The sequence below is a fragment of the Rhipicephalus sanguineus genome, chromosome 4 (genome assembly GCF_013339695.2).
Source record: "Rhipicephalus sanguineus isolate Rsan-2018 chromosome 4, BIME_Rsan_1.4, whole genome shotgun sequence".
NCBI classification, from domain to species: Eukaryota; Metazoa; Arthropoda; class Arachnida; order Ixodida; family Ixodidae; genus Rhipicephalus; species Rhipicephalus sanguineus.
Genome location: NC_051179.1, coordinates 194,020,395 through 194,036,954, shown reverse-complemented (window position 1 = coordinate 194,036,954; position 16,560 = coordinate 194,020,395). Strand labels below are relative to the sequence as shown.

Below are 16,560 nucleotides of genomic sequence, written 5' to 3'. Positions count from 1 at the left end.
TCGGATGCTTTTGCGATTACTGCAGGGTACTTTTTGAACAATGTACTATGTAGTGGACATGATTTTAGCATTACACTATTGGTGCAGTTAATTACTCTTTGCTCTTAAATCTACAGGCAGTGTGCAAGTAAGAAAATGAAGTTTTAGGAAACAAAAAGTTCAGTTCCACCACAGGAAACAATTCACCAGAAAAATGATTGCACTGAATATGGCATACATAAACAAGAAACAACAAAGAAGGAATGAAACAGTGGTGAAAAAAAAGACAAATTTTATTAGACGCAATGCAGAGAATTTGCAACAACAACTGACCTTCAGGATTACCTTATTAGTTGAAAAAAAAAGAAATAAACTATTTTTGTTGCGCGGCAAGCCGCTCAGCAGCATGACGGAACCAGGTCATCGCGGCCTTCTCCACATCCTTCAGGGTCGCATTCGGGTTTCGGATGTCATTAGTCAACACGCCTGCATGCATAGAAGCAAAATTATCGTTCCTATAAGTTTTGCACACCACACAAAACTTGGGCCGGTATGGCACTCTTCTAGAAATTAAGGCAGTTTCGCATGTGTGGTGCCAAGCCTGAAGGAAGTGCGGAGCTGGGCAGCCTTCTTTGTTTCTCTTCGGTTTTCTCTTTCTTTCCGCCTCTCTTTTTTTTCCTTCTTTTCCGTCTTGCTGTCTTTTCTTCTCTTTTTATTTTTATTTATTCCTTCGTCTCTATCTATTTCTTTCTCTAATTTTCCTTCTACCTCTTCCTGTTCTTTCTCTCTGTCTATTTCTCGCTTGCTTCCTCTTTTTTTCTATTTTTTACATGGTTCTGCCTGCGTAAGGCCAAGCAACGACAGCATACGACAGCCCGGGCCCCTAATGTGCTCCACACTTAATATCATCATCAAGGCACTCGAAGAACAAGAAGCAGACCTCCTTGGTGCAATCACGCGCTCATTACGCTACAGATGGCTATGCTATACGTGGTTTTGCCTGCATTATGCCAAGCGATGACAGCATACGGCAGCCCGGGCCCCAAAAGTACTACACACTTAAAAACTGAAAGTAAATACCAGGACTAATTGCAGCAAAGTATAAATAGACAACCTAGCTATATTGAGTATACTGCTTGACAGAAGATTTCACAAAAAAACAAGTTATATCAAGCTTGCTACACCTGACTCACCGCACATCAGCTTGCAGAGGTGCAGTTCACAGAATTTTCTTTCCCTTTGTGCCAAACCAACTGAAGCCCACTGCAGCATTCCAGCTGAGGAGGGACTGCAGTACACGTGTTGTTTTCAGTTTCGTCGAATCTCCCCCTTGTACAGCCATGTGCTTTTTCTGTTAAAAGGAAACAAGAAGATATACAGCTAGAAAGACACATTGGGATCCAATTTACTTTGAATGTTTTGCAACCTAGATGATCTTGACGTAATAAAGAAATACAAGCTGGCTTCTAGCTTTACTTAAATTCTTTAGAACTGTCATACGCAGCTAGCTATGCAAAAATTCAACAGTACGTCATTAATCAGACTGTCATAAGTAATATTCACATGAATTTATAAATGCCTAGTCACTCCAGCATGCTGTAGTTACAAGACAGGCAACATTATACTGAGCTTAGGCCATGAAGCAGAGAAATTACCATTTGATCATGAGCTTTGCTGTCTGTCTCGAGCTTCTCTCCATACGCAAGAACATCCGCCACATTCGAGAAAGGCAGGTCTGGGAGGCCATGAGGATGCGGAGCTGCACTGTCGGCATTACTTAGCAGCTCGTTGAAATATTGCGAATGGGCTTGCTGTGTGTGCTTCATGCTATTTAACACATGTAGTATCCTTTCCATGAAGGCTGAAAAAGTAGTGATGGCATCAGTGTTATGAGAGTTTTCAGTTCAGCAATATGTCTAAGATGAAAAACTACCGCAATAATTCGAACATAGCTAAGCTTAAGGTAACTAAAGGTACGTAATGTTCAAAGTGCTTTGCTTTTCCAGGTAGCTATAGGTTAACCTATATATTCAAAATATAGCTTTAAAACTTTTCAGTGAATTGTATGGCAACACAAGAAAAAAAAACGGTCATGAACATTGCTGAGAGTTACTTGTAGGAGCGCTAACAGCAAAGCATGAGTCTTCTTTGCAATAAGAATTGTTGGGGTTTTACGTTCCAAACCAGGACATGATTATCGAGCCAAAAATTTTGACCACCTGGAGTTCTTTAACATACATTGAAATCTACGTACAGCCTTCTTTGCAGTTTTTGCGACACTGGCTTGGTGATAACAGTGTAAGTGAGGATCTACGATTTGATTGACGCTGCAGCAGCACCACGAGCACAAATGTTTTTATAAGTCACCGCTTGCACATTAGCAACCATCGTTGCTCAAATGATGAAGCATGCTCCTAAAGAAGAACGAAGGGATAAACTGCGCCACTGACTTATGGTTAGAATGACAGAAAGCTGAGCTAGTGTGTAGGTACTCATATTAAAGAGACAGGGCGTGCGAACACTGACACAAGAGAGAAGCCAAGATGTCAAGGCGTTTGTGGTGTCTTGGGTTCCCTCTTGTGTTCATGTTTGCACGCCCTGTCTCTTCAACATGACTCATGGTAGTGTGTCACTGTGTCACAACGACAATGGGAAGTATGTTATGCCAGCAGCAACATACAATTTTGTTTTCATTTGTGCTATGTGGCTGCGGCATAGGGGAGGGTAATGAATGCTCACACTAATACTATTATCATGAAACCAGAGCAAGGTGAGGCACACTATGCAGAAGCTATGCAGCTTGTGTTTCTATTTATGCTGATACATAGCATATATGAAGGAAATAGGACACTGCCCACATACACGAGCTCAAGAGATGGAGGTGGAGCAATACAGCAGGCTGTTACATTGCTTGAACACAAATCGTATTACTGGTGAGTCATTGTAAGATGGGTTCTGCCACAATTTTTTCCAGCATGAAGCCAGCAACCCAACTAAAAAACTAAGCTGATTTAGTGCTAAGAATATCACCTTCCGTTTCCAACACGTTCAAGGGCGTCCGCAGAACTTTTTGCAGGGGGGTGCATACGCAAGGGGGGGGGGGCATTCAGCACTGGCAGCCTTTCTTTCACTGCCGTTACATGACAGGCAAGATTAGTCAGTAGTTTGTGACGCGCGAAATTGAATGGCAAACCTGAAGGCCAGGACCTGAGTGTGCTAATCAAGCTGTGTAGCTTATCGCACATAGAAAAATGTTATCCGAAATTCCAAGGGGGGGCAGACGCCCCCCCTTGCACCCCCCTCCGGACGCCCGTGAACACGTTACAATAAAGAAGAATACTCGTGGAATTAATTTCACTCTCTCTTGGCATGCATTATCACATGTGAATAGTACGTCTACAGTACAAAGGAAACATTTGCCTCAAGTAAATATGAAGCAAGAAAACACATAAACAAGACGGGAATTTTTCCCTGAGTATTGATAGAACCCAAGGACACTGAACAGTTTGGACTGTAACCATTAAAGAAGGTGAATGACGTACCGAGCACTTGTGGGTCTGTTTGTGACCTTGTAGCCCCGGTCAGATATGCGGGTCCTGGACTGTACGATGTATCTGAACATAATTGACACCACAAGTTAACATCTAGAGTTACACAGACAGGCAGACGGAGATGAAATAGATACAGAGACAGACAGGCAGGCTCAAAACACCTGAAGTGGGCAAATAATTCTCAATTTAATGAGTAAATGTAAATAAACTACAGCAACATGCATTAAGACATCAGAATGACATACCAAGCATGCTCGGTTCCATGTGTGGCCATACAGCCACAGCAAGAGTTGAGGATACTGGTATGTGCGATGAGCCTGAACATAAAACAGACCGCAGGCATTTGGCTATAGCACAATGACTGTACAACAAAACAAGGTAAAAACTGGAAACATTGCATAACAGCAACATAATTATGTATACCGCATAAATGACATACCATGAGATTGCAGTTCCGTAAAAGAGTTGGCAGCTTCCAACATGTGCAAAGCACCTAAAACATAGAAACCATAGTTTGCACTCCACCTTGCCGCACAATGCAAAAGCAAAAACCTAACCGCAGCAAGATAAAAATTGCTATGTGAAACCAGAATGACATACCAAGCATGCGTGGTTCCGTGTGTGGCCTTGCAGCCGCAGCAAGAGTTGAGGGTACTGGTATATGTGCGATGAGCCTGAACATAAAACAGACCACAGGCATTTGGCTATAGCACAATGACTGTACAACAAAACAAGGTAAAAACTGGAAACATTGCATAACAGCAACATAATGATGTATACCGCATAAATGACATACCATGAGATTGCAGTTCCGTAAAAGAGTTGGCAGCTTCCAACATGTGCAAAGCACCTAAAACATAGAAACCATAGTTTGCACTCCACCTTGCCGCACAATGCAAAAGCAAAAACCTAACCGCAGCAAGATAAAAATTGCTATGTGAAACCAGAATGACATACCAAGCATGCGTGGTTCCGTGTGTGGCCTTGCAGCCGCAGCAAGAGTTGAGGGTACTGGTATGTGCGATGAGCCTGAACGTAAAACAGACCACAGGCATTGGGCACATGGTAATGCACATGTTTACCATGTGCATTGGGCACATGGTAAACATGTCTGAGAGCAGATTGAAGCCCTTCACGCAAACCAAAATGACAATAATGTCCAGAATCCAGCAGTAGTGTGACATTTGGCACTCTTGGTGTGGACAAAAGCACCCTGGCGCTACTTGGTAGCTCACACATGCAAGAATACGAGCGAAGAACCTTTAACAGATTTGTGACGGCATCGTGAGGCACACTTGACTCTAAGCTCCACTGTCACAGGTCTTCTCTCAACGATGCGATATCCAGTTCTTTCAATATACACTTGAGTTAGAATCCGTTGCAGTGTCCTGCTGTGTAAGGCATCTGTGGCACCCGTCGGGCACGTTATCGGGTTCCACGGGAACGCTGTGCATGTTGTCACCAGTATGGTACTTCTAGTCGCAAGATTCCAGCATGCCGCCATAAATGCCGGCACTGGCAACTTGGCCGAGCGAACGGTTCAAAGGTGGTTCGGACACTTCTGGCTGCAGGCTGCCATAAATGCCGGCACTCTCAACTTGGCCGAGCGAACGGTTCAGAGGTGGTTCGGGAACTTCTGGCTGATTGGAGGTAAAAGCGACACGTGAATGATTCTTCTCCACGTTAAAAGATTCGCCAGTGGCTACCAAAAGATTGCGCGCACATCGGCCTGCACGGCGTGACTGATCAGCAGTCGATCTCGACATGGAAGCCATGTTTAGGCGACTATAAGCGTGGTAAACCACTTGGTGAACCACGTGGTAACCGGTAAACTCACTTGTGTCGTGCTGTTTAAGCGGGCGACGTCAAAAGTATAGCATCGCACTGCACATTACAAAAGGCAGATGAACACAACAAACGGGGAAGAATGATAAATGCAACGATAACTTACTCTCGTATTCGCTTTCCATGGCGCGCGCTTCCCGCCAAGCGTATGCAAGCTCTAAAGATAAAACAAGGCCAACACACGTATATCTTCACGCTTGACAGATCAAAAAACAGTAGGAAAACAACACTTACCTTCGATTACAACCAGCTCCGCGAACCCAAATTTCAGAGTGCGCGCGAATTGCAACTGTTGTAACCGCACGCAGAGAGCACGTTTCAAATGCGGAACTATAGAAACAGACTGCAGCCACAGCCGCATTGTCGTAATGTTGGTAATGTTGTCGTACATATAATGAGCATAAAGTAAAAGAAAAAAGTTAAGAAAATACAGCGCACTTCAAATACGAATTACAACGCCGTTGTTTTCACAATTTTTCGCTTGCCCATTTAAGAGCAGTACACATGTAAAACGATACATTCAAAGAACTGAAACCGAAACTGCTCGCCGCTTCTCGAACGGAGCGCACAGGAAGGTTAGTTTTACATGGGACGGTTTCAAACCCCATTAATGTTTAACTATATTGGACTTTTTCGTGTGCCATCCGGGCTAAGTACGTTGAAACAGTCTAGTGAGCAAGGTTGATAGCATGCATATATGTGGTTCCGAATAAACGAGCAACGCACAGCACATCAGCACATCACGTAGTATACTATGTCGTTGCTCAAGTTGGACGTCCTTTAATTAATTAAGCCCTGTACGAAAGAATAATTAGTATGCAAAACTTCAGCAAACAAGAGCCGTTATGTGTTCTCGCCTGTTTAATTAATACATGTTAATTATTTCTGAAGGGTACGTTGCGCAAATTCCATATATGTATTGGTGCGATTTTAAACAATGATCGCTGGAAATGTACATTATTAATTCATGAAGACAACATGCATACATGTGTGCTAATATGAGTAAGTAGATTAAAAACGCGTGTGTTGATGTGAGGCATGGAAGCATCCACCCATTCATATCCTCTTCTGGGATGTTTAATGGACATCCGTTCGCTGAAATCTACGGGACACCCATATGACTTCCTTTATTGGATGTGGGACTTCAGTACTTGTTTGGGGCATCCTTAGGACTTTTCGTGTTGTCTGGGTTGCCAGGTGTTAAACCTTTCTTAAAGTCATGTGTAGCATTTGGCGACCATGGATGAGTAAGAAGGCGTAACTTCAAATTGTCTGGGATGCCCGCGAGTTTAGCTTTGTCTAGAAACTCTCCCAAATCATATTCTCGAGCAATGTTAGTTGCTTGCTTGGTGTTGTCACTGTTATTTAATCCCAAGCAAGGAGAAGTATCATGGTGGCTTACTGTGGCGTGGTAGCTCACTGATGGTTGAACCTCTTCCATGGTGGCGACGACCTCTGGTACTGTCCGTTGGTGAACGTCTGCATCACTAGGCTGGTCAAATTCTGCAAAATCGTCACACGCCACACTAGAATCGTCCGCCGGACAGCTCAGTGACACTCCGTCAGACATCCGTGGACGCTTGAAGAAGCGTTGGATATCCATAATTGGGGACCGGACGAGGCAAAGCTGTCAGAGTTCCTGGTGGTTGATACCACTAGAAAATATACGCACACTGACTGGAAGGATAATTATTCAAATGCTCACGTTAAAAACACGAAAGGATTATATTTACAAGGAACTCTTATTTACAGGCTATAGTACACACGCTCACAAATTCATTCGTCTAGCTCAATCTCGCTCGCGCATCCGCACAGTCGAGCAACCGGGCCATGCACTGCTTGCCGCTCGTTGCTCTCTCGTCCAGTGTCCTGGTTGTTTCAGCTCCGTACCGCCATGCACATGAAAACACTGAACCACACAAAGAGAGGCGGTTACTGTCGAAAAAAACGGAACCATGTGGCCGTGTCGGCTCCCCTTGTAGACAGGACATTGCGCGCGACACAAAGTGGGAAGATGGCTGGAATCGTTTACGCGCTGTCGCCGCTCTGACGAGGTTCCCCGTGATGGATAGCGCAAAGAAGACGCAGGGCTGGCCATCATAAATATATTCCGACTGGCCGAATTTGCCACCTTGTTGAGGTCCCCCACGCTGGAGGTGCACTCAACAAGATGCGTGCTCACAAGGGCTGCCGGTTCGGGCGTACCAGCGTATTCCGAACACAGTGAGCAACGAAGGCGAAAACACAATGCCCTGTACGGTGTCTCTTTTCGTGCCGCTATCTCTCTACAGAGCCGAACAACAGAGACCTCCCCTGAAGAAGGGTCGGAACACATGCGTGCCGGCAGGGCTACCACCGGACTTGGAGGCGCCCGGCCCCTGAACGCGTCGAAATGATTAGAACAGATCGCCCTTCAGCCCTTTTTAACGATGACACCTTTCGAAGACGGCAAAACGACACGTGCCCGTAAAAGCTATCGACACGCGACAGTCCAGAGGTGCCACCCAAAGCGTGAAAGCGGGGGCTGCTTTCACCCGTTTCGTAGGGTGCGTCACCGGCCCATGCGTGGCGGCTCTTCCCCTTTCGTCGTTGACAACCACCAGTCACGGTTTAAGTGTTTAAGCATAGGCGCGTTGCCATTAGGCTGTAATCATCGCGCGGATGGGCACGGCTACACGGATGTGTGTCGGGGACCAAAGAAGACTCCCATAGGAAGAAGGCCTGATTGTGATTTCAAGGGGGACGAATAAAGCTGTTGATTTTGCTTTGCTCTGTGTTATTGGTCGTGCCTTAACCTGTGCCTAAACTTTAAGGTGGTGGTCACCTTTAATGATATTTGATTGGCTGATCTTCTGATGGCATTTTTGAATAACCGTCGCAACTGGCATGTTAACCAAGTTTTTATTTTTTAACGCCAGCAAAATCTCGATAGCCAGTACAGTCTGAGCTGAAACTCCACGCAAACCCTGTACCACGGCTATACTTAGGCTCTAACCAAATGAACAATGAGTACAGTAGGTACTGCAAAGTTTGTCATTTTTTGTAAATTAATTTCTGCTTCTGATTATATAAATATATCCTCCGTCGTCAGTGTCGTCACTTCCTACGAGTACTCATCATGTCGCCTTCATACACGCTGTACTTCACGATTCCTTTATCAGGGTTTGGACACACTCCTAAAAAACTGACATCCACGTTCAGTAGTATTTTATTTTGAAATGTTAGCGATGCGTATGACATTGCCGCAACAATAATTAAACATGTAAGCAACATAAATACATTACTCCCGAAAATGGTAAGGCGATTTAATTTGCATGAGGATGAAGGCCCGCTGTTGTGAAGGTATAATCGACGCCTTATAATGACCAACGACAAGGGCAATACTTGAGCTCCACAACAAAGCACAGCGTGCAACTTGTACAACCCCACAAGCTTTCTGAGTGACCGATTTAAAAGCATTGTTTGGGAGCTTGGGTGGTGAGAGGTGCGACGCCATGGGATTTACAGTCTTTTAACGCAGTGTAGCGGTAATGATTTCTTGCTAAATGTAGCCGTCAATATTGTGAGAACTGAAGTTCTTGTGTCAGACTGCGTAAATCTCTTAGTTCAGGAAAAGAAAGCATGAAACTTGTATCTCAGATTTATTCGCTATCTTCAATAGCCATCGCAGGCAGTCTCACCGTCATGACTTCACGTCTAGATTTGTCATAGTCTGTAATGTGCAAAATTGGTTCGCAATCCTGAAAGTTGTTCCATGCGGATATGCGAGACCAAAGTGTGTTAATCAAGCTTTGCAGCTTTTCTCTCTCTGTCTCTCTCTCTCTCTCTCTCTCTCTCTCTATCTCTCTATATATATATATATATATATATATATATATATATATATATATATATATATATATATATATATATATATATATATATATATATATAGGCATAGAGAGAACTTCTTCTGGCTACCGTTATAAAAATTGTGAAAAACTCTTCGTGCTACAATATAGGAAACAAATATTCATTTTATAGTAACAGTTTCGGCTGGCGGTCCAGCCTTCTTCGGAGGATGTAATTGAAATGACATGGCCCAACCTGCTGCACCAGGGCCGCCCGCCCAGTTTGGGTGCCAAACGAGAATTTCAAAAAAGAGAAGAAAAAGAAGAAATGAGAAAAGAAAAGAAGGAGAGAAATAACGAAGGCAGCAACAGTGACAATTGCTTTTTTTGGGCATTCGTCAACAGCTGCAGAACGAGGGAGGAAAAGTACAGCGGTAGGAAAGACGGAGAGCCGCCGGAGGCGGGCGAGGCGGTCGGTTTATGCCCGTCTTATCTTCGTAGGATAGATAAAAGGCGGCCTGAGCAAGCGACCAAGGAAAAGGGAAAAAGAGAATTGCGCTTCTGCACATCACACACACATGGTCCAAGTTCAGATGGTTCCGCGGTTAGCCCGTGGCGCCGATACACACACGAGAAGAGATACATACGACCCGCTCCAGCTTTGGGAAAACTTTGGCCATGATACAAGGCTAAAAGTACCCGCCCTCTCTTTCATATATATATATCCCGAATTCCAGGGGGGGGGGGGGGGGCAGATGCCCTCCCTTGCCCCCCCTTGCGGACGCCCATGGTTGCGTGCGTATCCAGGGTCGTTACCTAGACAAGCTCTCTCCACACTGAGTAGCTTCAGCTGACCGATCATTGAGATCCAGATATTTTCACGTTTTCGGTCCGTGGAAACTTTTCCTGATCGACATACAGCTGCTCTCCTGCCCTTGTTTGCGGCACTCGAAGTCACAGGTCTTGAGCACGCAAAAGGACGCGACGCAGCTATTTTCACCGTGCAAAATAACTTTCGCTTGACATGAACGTTCATAATAACAGCGGACACTTAACAGGGGCACAAATACGATGCACACAGCTCAGTCGAGCACGAAAGCCCCATACGAAAGCATTCTACGCAAACTCATGCTCTGTTCGTTTTCACGCACAGGCAACTTTTGAACTCGATTTATAGGGAGAAAGATGCGCACTGGATTCAGTTTTTTGAAGTTGAGGATGACGATTCGCTCATACCTCTTTCAACTAAGTAATGCTGCCGTTCGCTGCCATTTTCCAAAATAATTTAATCTACCTTCCTTGGAAAAGCACAGGGTCGTGTCGTGGGCTTGTTCAGGTGGTCTGTTCCCCTTTTCTGGCCAAGGCTGATTGCCACTACCTATATTCTTAGTTTTTCGATTATACGACGCCCGGATTACACGACGGTTTTGCGTGGACCCCTCACAGTCGTATAATCGCGGGGTTCCACTAAATAATTTTCTGCATAGGCGTACGCACAGGGGAGGGGGGGCGGCCGCCCCCTCTAATCACCTAAGAGGGGGCGCGCAAAATCTGCCCCGTACATTGACCTTTCAAGTGACATAAGAGGGGGGGGGGGGCGCAAAATCTGCCCCATACATTGACTTAGTAGGGTGGGGGGCGCTGCGATGAACCTTCGCCCTCCCCCCCCTAATGGGGAACCCTGCGCACGCCTATGATTTTCTGGTTATGACCTGTGACGATGCGCATTGCCATGTGTAAGAAAGCTGCTGTTTCAGCTTATGTAGTGAATACACGTTCTTTTGTGGACTCCTTCACAAAGTCATACATGAATATCCTTTGAAGATCCATAATCGATTATAACTTGTCTGTACGTCACAACTCCAAAAATGGATATCCACTATGGTATCTCTAATGTACATCCAGTGAATGTCCCACACTGGCACTGGACATTGGGCTCTTGCATGGATACTGAGCGGATATCCGTGGTTGCTTGGGTATGACCATGGAAGTGCTGAAAATGGACTTGCGGGGCGGACGACCACGCCATGGAAGTCTGCAAAGTTTTCATCAGCCTTACGAACGCTTCTTGCCAACTGGGCAGGAAATTTTAATATGTTTGTTTAGCGTCTCGTACGCTTGGCGCAAAAACCTCTGGCCAAGAAGGTGCTGCGCCTGTGATTCCAATAACAGAGTGATCCTTTTTGTCACGCACGTGCAATAAAGCAATTATGACTCTCCTGATGTTCACAATGCTTTTGTTTCTAAGGTGTGAGCAACAGTCATTCCGGAAATACAACCGCACCTGTCAGTGGGCGAATCTCCTGTTGATTAAATAACTGTAGCACAAACATACATTATCGAGGGTGAACAGCGCAACGGCAACAAAAGAGAGAAAACATCACGCGAAAAATCGCAACTCGCACGAGCGACCACTTCAGATAAAACTAGCACTTGCTATATTTAAATTGAAGCATCGCCGGCACACATTCGGTAGGACGATTACCAATATAGTTAACGCTATAGCAAGTTTATTGTAACCCTTTAAAAACTAACAAGCACATAGCAGCTGCGCTGTCAAGCCGCGATCCGCCGCAATAATTCCGGCGCTCTCGCTTTCGGTCTCCCCAGAGGCACCCCCACTGGTGGCGCCGCGGCGGCAGCCAGGAGCACTAGGCGCGCGACGCCGCGAGATCGACCTATAGGAGGCAGCACCGTCGCCGCGTTAGTGTGGAGAGGCGGTCGGCGGCGCGTATACAAATGCACATAGCGGCGCTTCGTTGTGAGCTGTTTGAGCCGATTGTCGGCGAATAAAATGCGTTGATTGCAGCTGACTGGTAATATATACGCTCTTCATTGTTGAATCGATGCACGAAGATCATCCAACGTTACTATTACTAGTGAGAGAAGCGCAATCTGCCGAAGAAAGGTATGCTCGCCCTGGGTGACAGTCTGCGCTTATGCACTATACGAAGTTTTTTTGTTGTTTTATCTGTACGTGTTTACCTTGTGTTCTGTGTATTACGCACTGCTGTAGCACGCCTGAACTACTTAAGTGTTTACTTCTTCTTCATTTGTATACCAGCCCATATTCCTGTGCAATGAGTTCAATGTTCGCGCGAATACGCATACACATGCAAGAGTGTTTAGCACGGAGTTTTCATCGATTGATTACGTGCACGACAGTGATGCAACAAAGGTCCGGTTATTTTATGGAATAAGGGCTTTTTTTTCTCGAACTAATCATGTCCGCTGCCTTCCATCAATTTATAACAAGTTAACAACTCCACACAAATGCTCAAGATAATGTAAAAAAAGGATGAGGTTTTGCGTGACATATTATACGACAAAAATGGCACGCCGTCGGGATTAATTTTAAACATCTGGGTTCTTCAAAGCGTACCTAAATTTAAGCACACGGGTGTTTCTGCAAAAATTTCGCCCAAAGTTAGCATTGCGCGCGGGAACTCCGTTTGATCACTGCCGTGTCATACCATTGTCTTTTTTTTATTAGGGGACAGTTTGAGTACCGAAGTGTCAGACTTCACTTGACAGAAATATTTCGCTGTAGTGGGACCACGATCGTGCAATAAAAGGACATCTTAAGCACAACTAAAGCTCATCATGAAGTACAGTGCCGCAGTTATACACCTAACAACAACGCGAAAGTGCATCAGCCTCGCTTTTGTTTACCACCGAGACGCTAAAACGCGGCATTCACACACTATTTAATGCTCCTTATGTTTGGGACTATGCCAAGCGCACTTTACGACGTGCTGGAACCAGAAAGCGGCACCAACACTGAAATGATTCTGGCGAACGAAGGGTACGACGCCAATACACAGCCCTCTCTAAAGTCGCACTCACTGATCTTATTACAATGCGCATGCAGCCGAGCAAGCCCATCTGCTTCTGTACACCATCAGTTAAACTCGCGCTAACGTAACAGAACGAACCACCCTTTGAGAACGTGCAGGACGTACGCGCACATGCAAACACGACGTGGCTAGCAGACGACGCAGGGAGCAATCCACACTAGGAGCGCTTCAGCCAGCAGCCGCCAGGCGGCGACTCTGCTCGATCTCGTGGCTCTGCGCGGCTCCCCGCGGCAGGCCGCACGCCGCACCGTGTGTTTTTCATCGAGGGCCGTGCCAGTACACCTGAGTACACCGTGTCCTCGGTAGCGTGTTGTTGTCGCTGTTTAGCCACGGCCCGGCTCGGATCGCGCTGCCGAGCCAGGCGAGTAGTAGTCGCGTGTCTTGCGTTCTCGCTGAACCGAACAGGTGGCGATCGCTGAGTGCTGATGGCTGCCTTCCGACTGTTCTCCGAGTTGCACAGCAGGACGATGCCGCCACGATGCGGTTTCGTGCGCTTTTGTCATGTGCTCCGCGCCGCATCGTCGTCCACCACCACGGCGAACGGACGGCGGCTCAAGTCCAGCGCATCGCCGGCAGCGCTCGATCGGACAGCCGAGAGCAGCAGCGCCGAGTTGCCGCCGCAGCGAGACCCGCTCGACTTGAGCTTTAACGACGCCAGGGCGGCCTACAAGAGCAAGACGACTGGCGAGCTGATCAGGGCGTTCGTCGTACTCAAGCTCAGCTCCAGCAACTGGATCGTCAACAACCACCAAGAGGTCAGTCGATTCATTCAGTCGAGGTCGCGTTTTGGATCGGCGTCGAAGAAGTAGCTCAAGCTAATTCTGGAGCCATCACATGGCCCACAGTTTACTATCTGTGCAGTTTTATGAGCCGTGCGGAGTTTAATCTTCTTGCATTGCGCGTGAAGACACTGCGATCAAAACTACAACACAGGCAGTTTGCTTTTCCAGATGATGTCTCCTTGTGTGAGTTCCTCATTTTGCCTCATAGCTTTTACGTGCAACGTTTCATCACACCGATCATCAGACATTTCCTGAACAATTTATGGCTTTCATCGCCCAATCAGTGAGGAAAATAAACATATTCGCATGTACATATTTCGCGGAACATGCGTCAACGCTTGACCACGCGCCGACGAAGAAGCGTTAAACATGTCAGACACGTGCTGTGGCTGTAACTATATACTTGGGATGCATTTGGAGTTGCCCCACTTTCAGTATTGCAAATGGATAGAAATCGTGGGGGCAATGGTGCGTTTCTAAAAGTACTTCCATGGCGCAACCATGCCGAGAATTCCATTGACAACTTGGTCAGCTATATATACTTAGGGTCCGTTTGTATTGCCAGCAGCAGGGAGCTGAGTAGCATGGTTACCCTGAACTCATTTTCATGGAGTAAGGGTCTCAGGCCATTGGGACTATAAAACAGGTTGCTGGGCTGCTTGTTACGGGATGCACCTAAGAGGAGCGTCATTCAACGCTTATCCTTCAACGCATCTGTTTGGTCAAACCTCGAATAACGGATGACCCTGCGCTTGCCACACAGCTGCATTTTGTTCTATATGCATAGCCCTGCCTTTCCGCTCTCTCCTGTTTCCTTCCGTCTAGACATATCGTATACTGCTGGTATGATTCTTGCACAAACTAAAATTTTAATAGCAACAATGGCATATTATTTTCTGTACATCCAGTACCTCTGTAGAGACGTGCACATTATTAAAATAAGTATGCGACTTGTGTTTGTTGATCAAAACAGTGAGCTTCATGTTTATAAATATGAAAAGAAAGATACATCGCTTGTGAGAAATGTTACTCAGCTGTTGAAAAATGCAAGGATAATTAGCCGTTTCTTCACAAGGTTGATAGGGCATGTCGCTGGTTTTACACGAAGTAGCACAACAAAACAGGGGCTTAGATGAATAAGACTTACACACAATGCTAACTTGCCACTGAACCCACTTGCAAGGTTGTGCTGTGTATGAGTCTTTTTCTTAGTCCCTGTTGTTCTCACTACTCTGTATAAATTCTTCACAAGTGCTGGGAATTGAAACTGCGTAAGTGTGCCTATCCTATCACAATGCAAAAGAGTTGTCAAAGCAACAAATATTCACTGACTCCTATACTCCCCAAAAACATGTCCTAAAATGAGCTTCTCTTCAAGTACCATGAAGGACTTCCTGACAATATTCTCATTCTGAAAAAGTTTGCTACAGAAGTCAATGCTTTTCTTTATATCGATTTCTCTACCTTTCCATTATTAATAAATATCTGCTACTTCTGGAATCAGCCCTGCCTTCTTGTGAGCATGGACTCTCTTAGCACCTTATGTGGAACAGGCTAATAAAACACAGTTTAAAAGGCACAACTTGCACTGTTCAATCAGCCTGTCGCCATATACTACATGTAGAGCTTTCTAGTAGGCAGGGCTTCCTGACTGGAGTTCAAGAGCTATTCCTGCATTTCTTCAGTACACATCACCACCATGGTGAGAATCATATTTTGAAGAAGAAGGTAACTCTCTGTTACGGAAAACAGAGCACAACTGTAGATAGCATTCATTATTGTTGAAAATTGCATGGTATGTGGTACCACTTGTAAATGGTTTTCAAGGTCCTTGCACTACATCATAGGTGAAACTTATTGTAATGAAAGCTAAAACCTGCATTTGCATAAAACTTGGTTATGTTGACTATCACATGTAGCCTGCACCATAAAGTCACACATGTAATTATTTATTTTAATAAGGACTAATAGACAAAAGCAGTACAGCAGCTTCTTCTGCTAATTGTTTTTTCATCTACTTTTGGTACATGTTTTTCTTCATTGGAAATTGAATATAAGCTGTACTTGGCTAGTCATGTTCATGTCGCAAAGCTTGAGCAGACATGCGAGAATTACGAAAGCATTTAACCACATTTACATCATACTTTGAGCAGTTGTGGTGAAACGGAATCGTGAAAGATGAAGTGAAAACATTTAGGACTTATTGTTTGATGTCAACTTTCAGAGGAGTTATCCCATCACCTTTGCATCATGTTGAATCAGGAAACAGTGTGGTAAAAATGAAGATGAAGCAGAGGAACGAACAACACACCACACGAAGCACTATCAAATGAAATTTATTTTGGCAAAAGACATATGTAAATACATACGTAAGAGCACCTAGTCACAAACAGAATTTAAAAAACAAGAAACACTACAGAGAAGAAAATAAAAATAGGTAATGGGATGGTCATCATCACATGCTGATGCCTGTGCTTGGCGAAAGTGGTTCAGCCGAGAGACATGTAATTTGTTTGTCAGATAGGAGAATACGTTTTGTTCTTAGACACTTATCTGTTGCAATATTGTGTGCCTTGATAATTTCTCTCATCATTTGATTTCTGCTCCTTGCTAGCACCTCGCATATTTAAAATCCAGGGTAACAACCACATTGCTTGCAATGTACAGCTGGGTTACCACTAATGGCTCTGGTTACGTCGTAGTGGGACTCAAGAAG

At 45.2% G+C, this 16,560-nt stretch overlaps 2 protein-coding genes across 10 annotated transcripts in view; one reads left to right on the top strand and one right to left on the bottom strand.

Annotated features, from left to right (window-relative positions):
• Positions 1-260: 260 nt before the first annotated feature.
• On the bottom strand, positions 261-6,501 carry LOC119390999 (uncharacterized). Of its 9 annotated transcripts, none has more exons than XM_049415010.1 (9): positions 5,610-6,501; positions 5,482-5,532; positions 4,488-4,559; positions 4,327-4,380; positions 3,776-3,847; positions 3,522-3,593; positions 1,635-1,840; positions 1,173-1,330; positions 261-465 (listed from the first exon to the last, which is right to left on the bottom strand). In XM_049415010.1, the coding sequence occupies exons 1-8, from the start codon at positions 5,764-5,766 to the stop codon at positions 1,199-1,201; spliced, it is 816 nt and encodes a 271-aa protein (XP_049270967.1). In that variant the 5' UTR covers positions 5,767-6,501; the 3' UTR covers positions 261-465; positions 1,173-1,198. The 9 variants fall into 9 exon arrangements, with proteins under 9 accessions (XP_049270967.1, XP_049270968.1, XP_037514630.1 ...); XM_049415011.1 differs by lacking the exon at positions 4,327-4,380 and adding an exon at positions 3,970-4,023; XM_037658703.1 differs by lacking the exons at positions 261-465; positions 1,173-1,330 and adding exons at positions 3,970-4,023; positions 4,131-4,204 and having other exon boundaries at positions 1,733-1,840.
• A 6,841-nt stretch (positions 6,502-13,342) lies between these two features.
• LOC119390992 (proline dehydrogenase 1, mitochondrial) overlaps positions 13,343-16,560 on the top strand; it is a 424,578-nt gene continuing 421,360 nt past the window's right edge. The window contains exon 1 of the mRNA XM_037658697.2: positions 13,343-13,817. Within this exon, the coding sequence (XP_037514625.1) occupies positions 13,488-13,817 (330 nt within the window). The 5' untranslated portion in view covers positions 13,343-13,487. The remainder of the gene's footprint in view (positions 13,818-16,560) is intronic.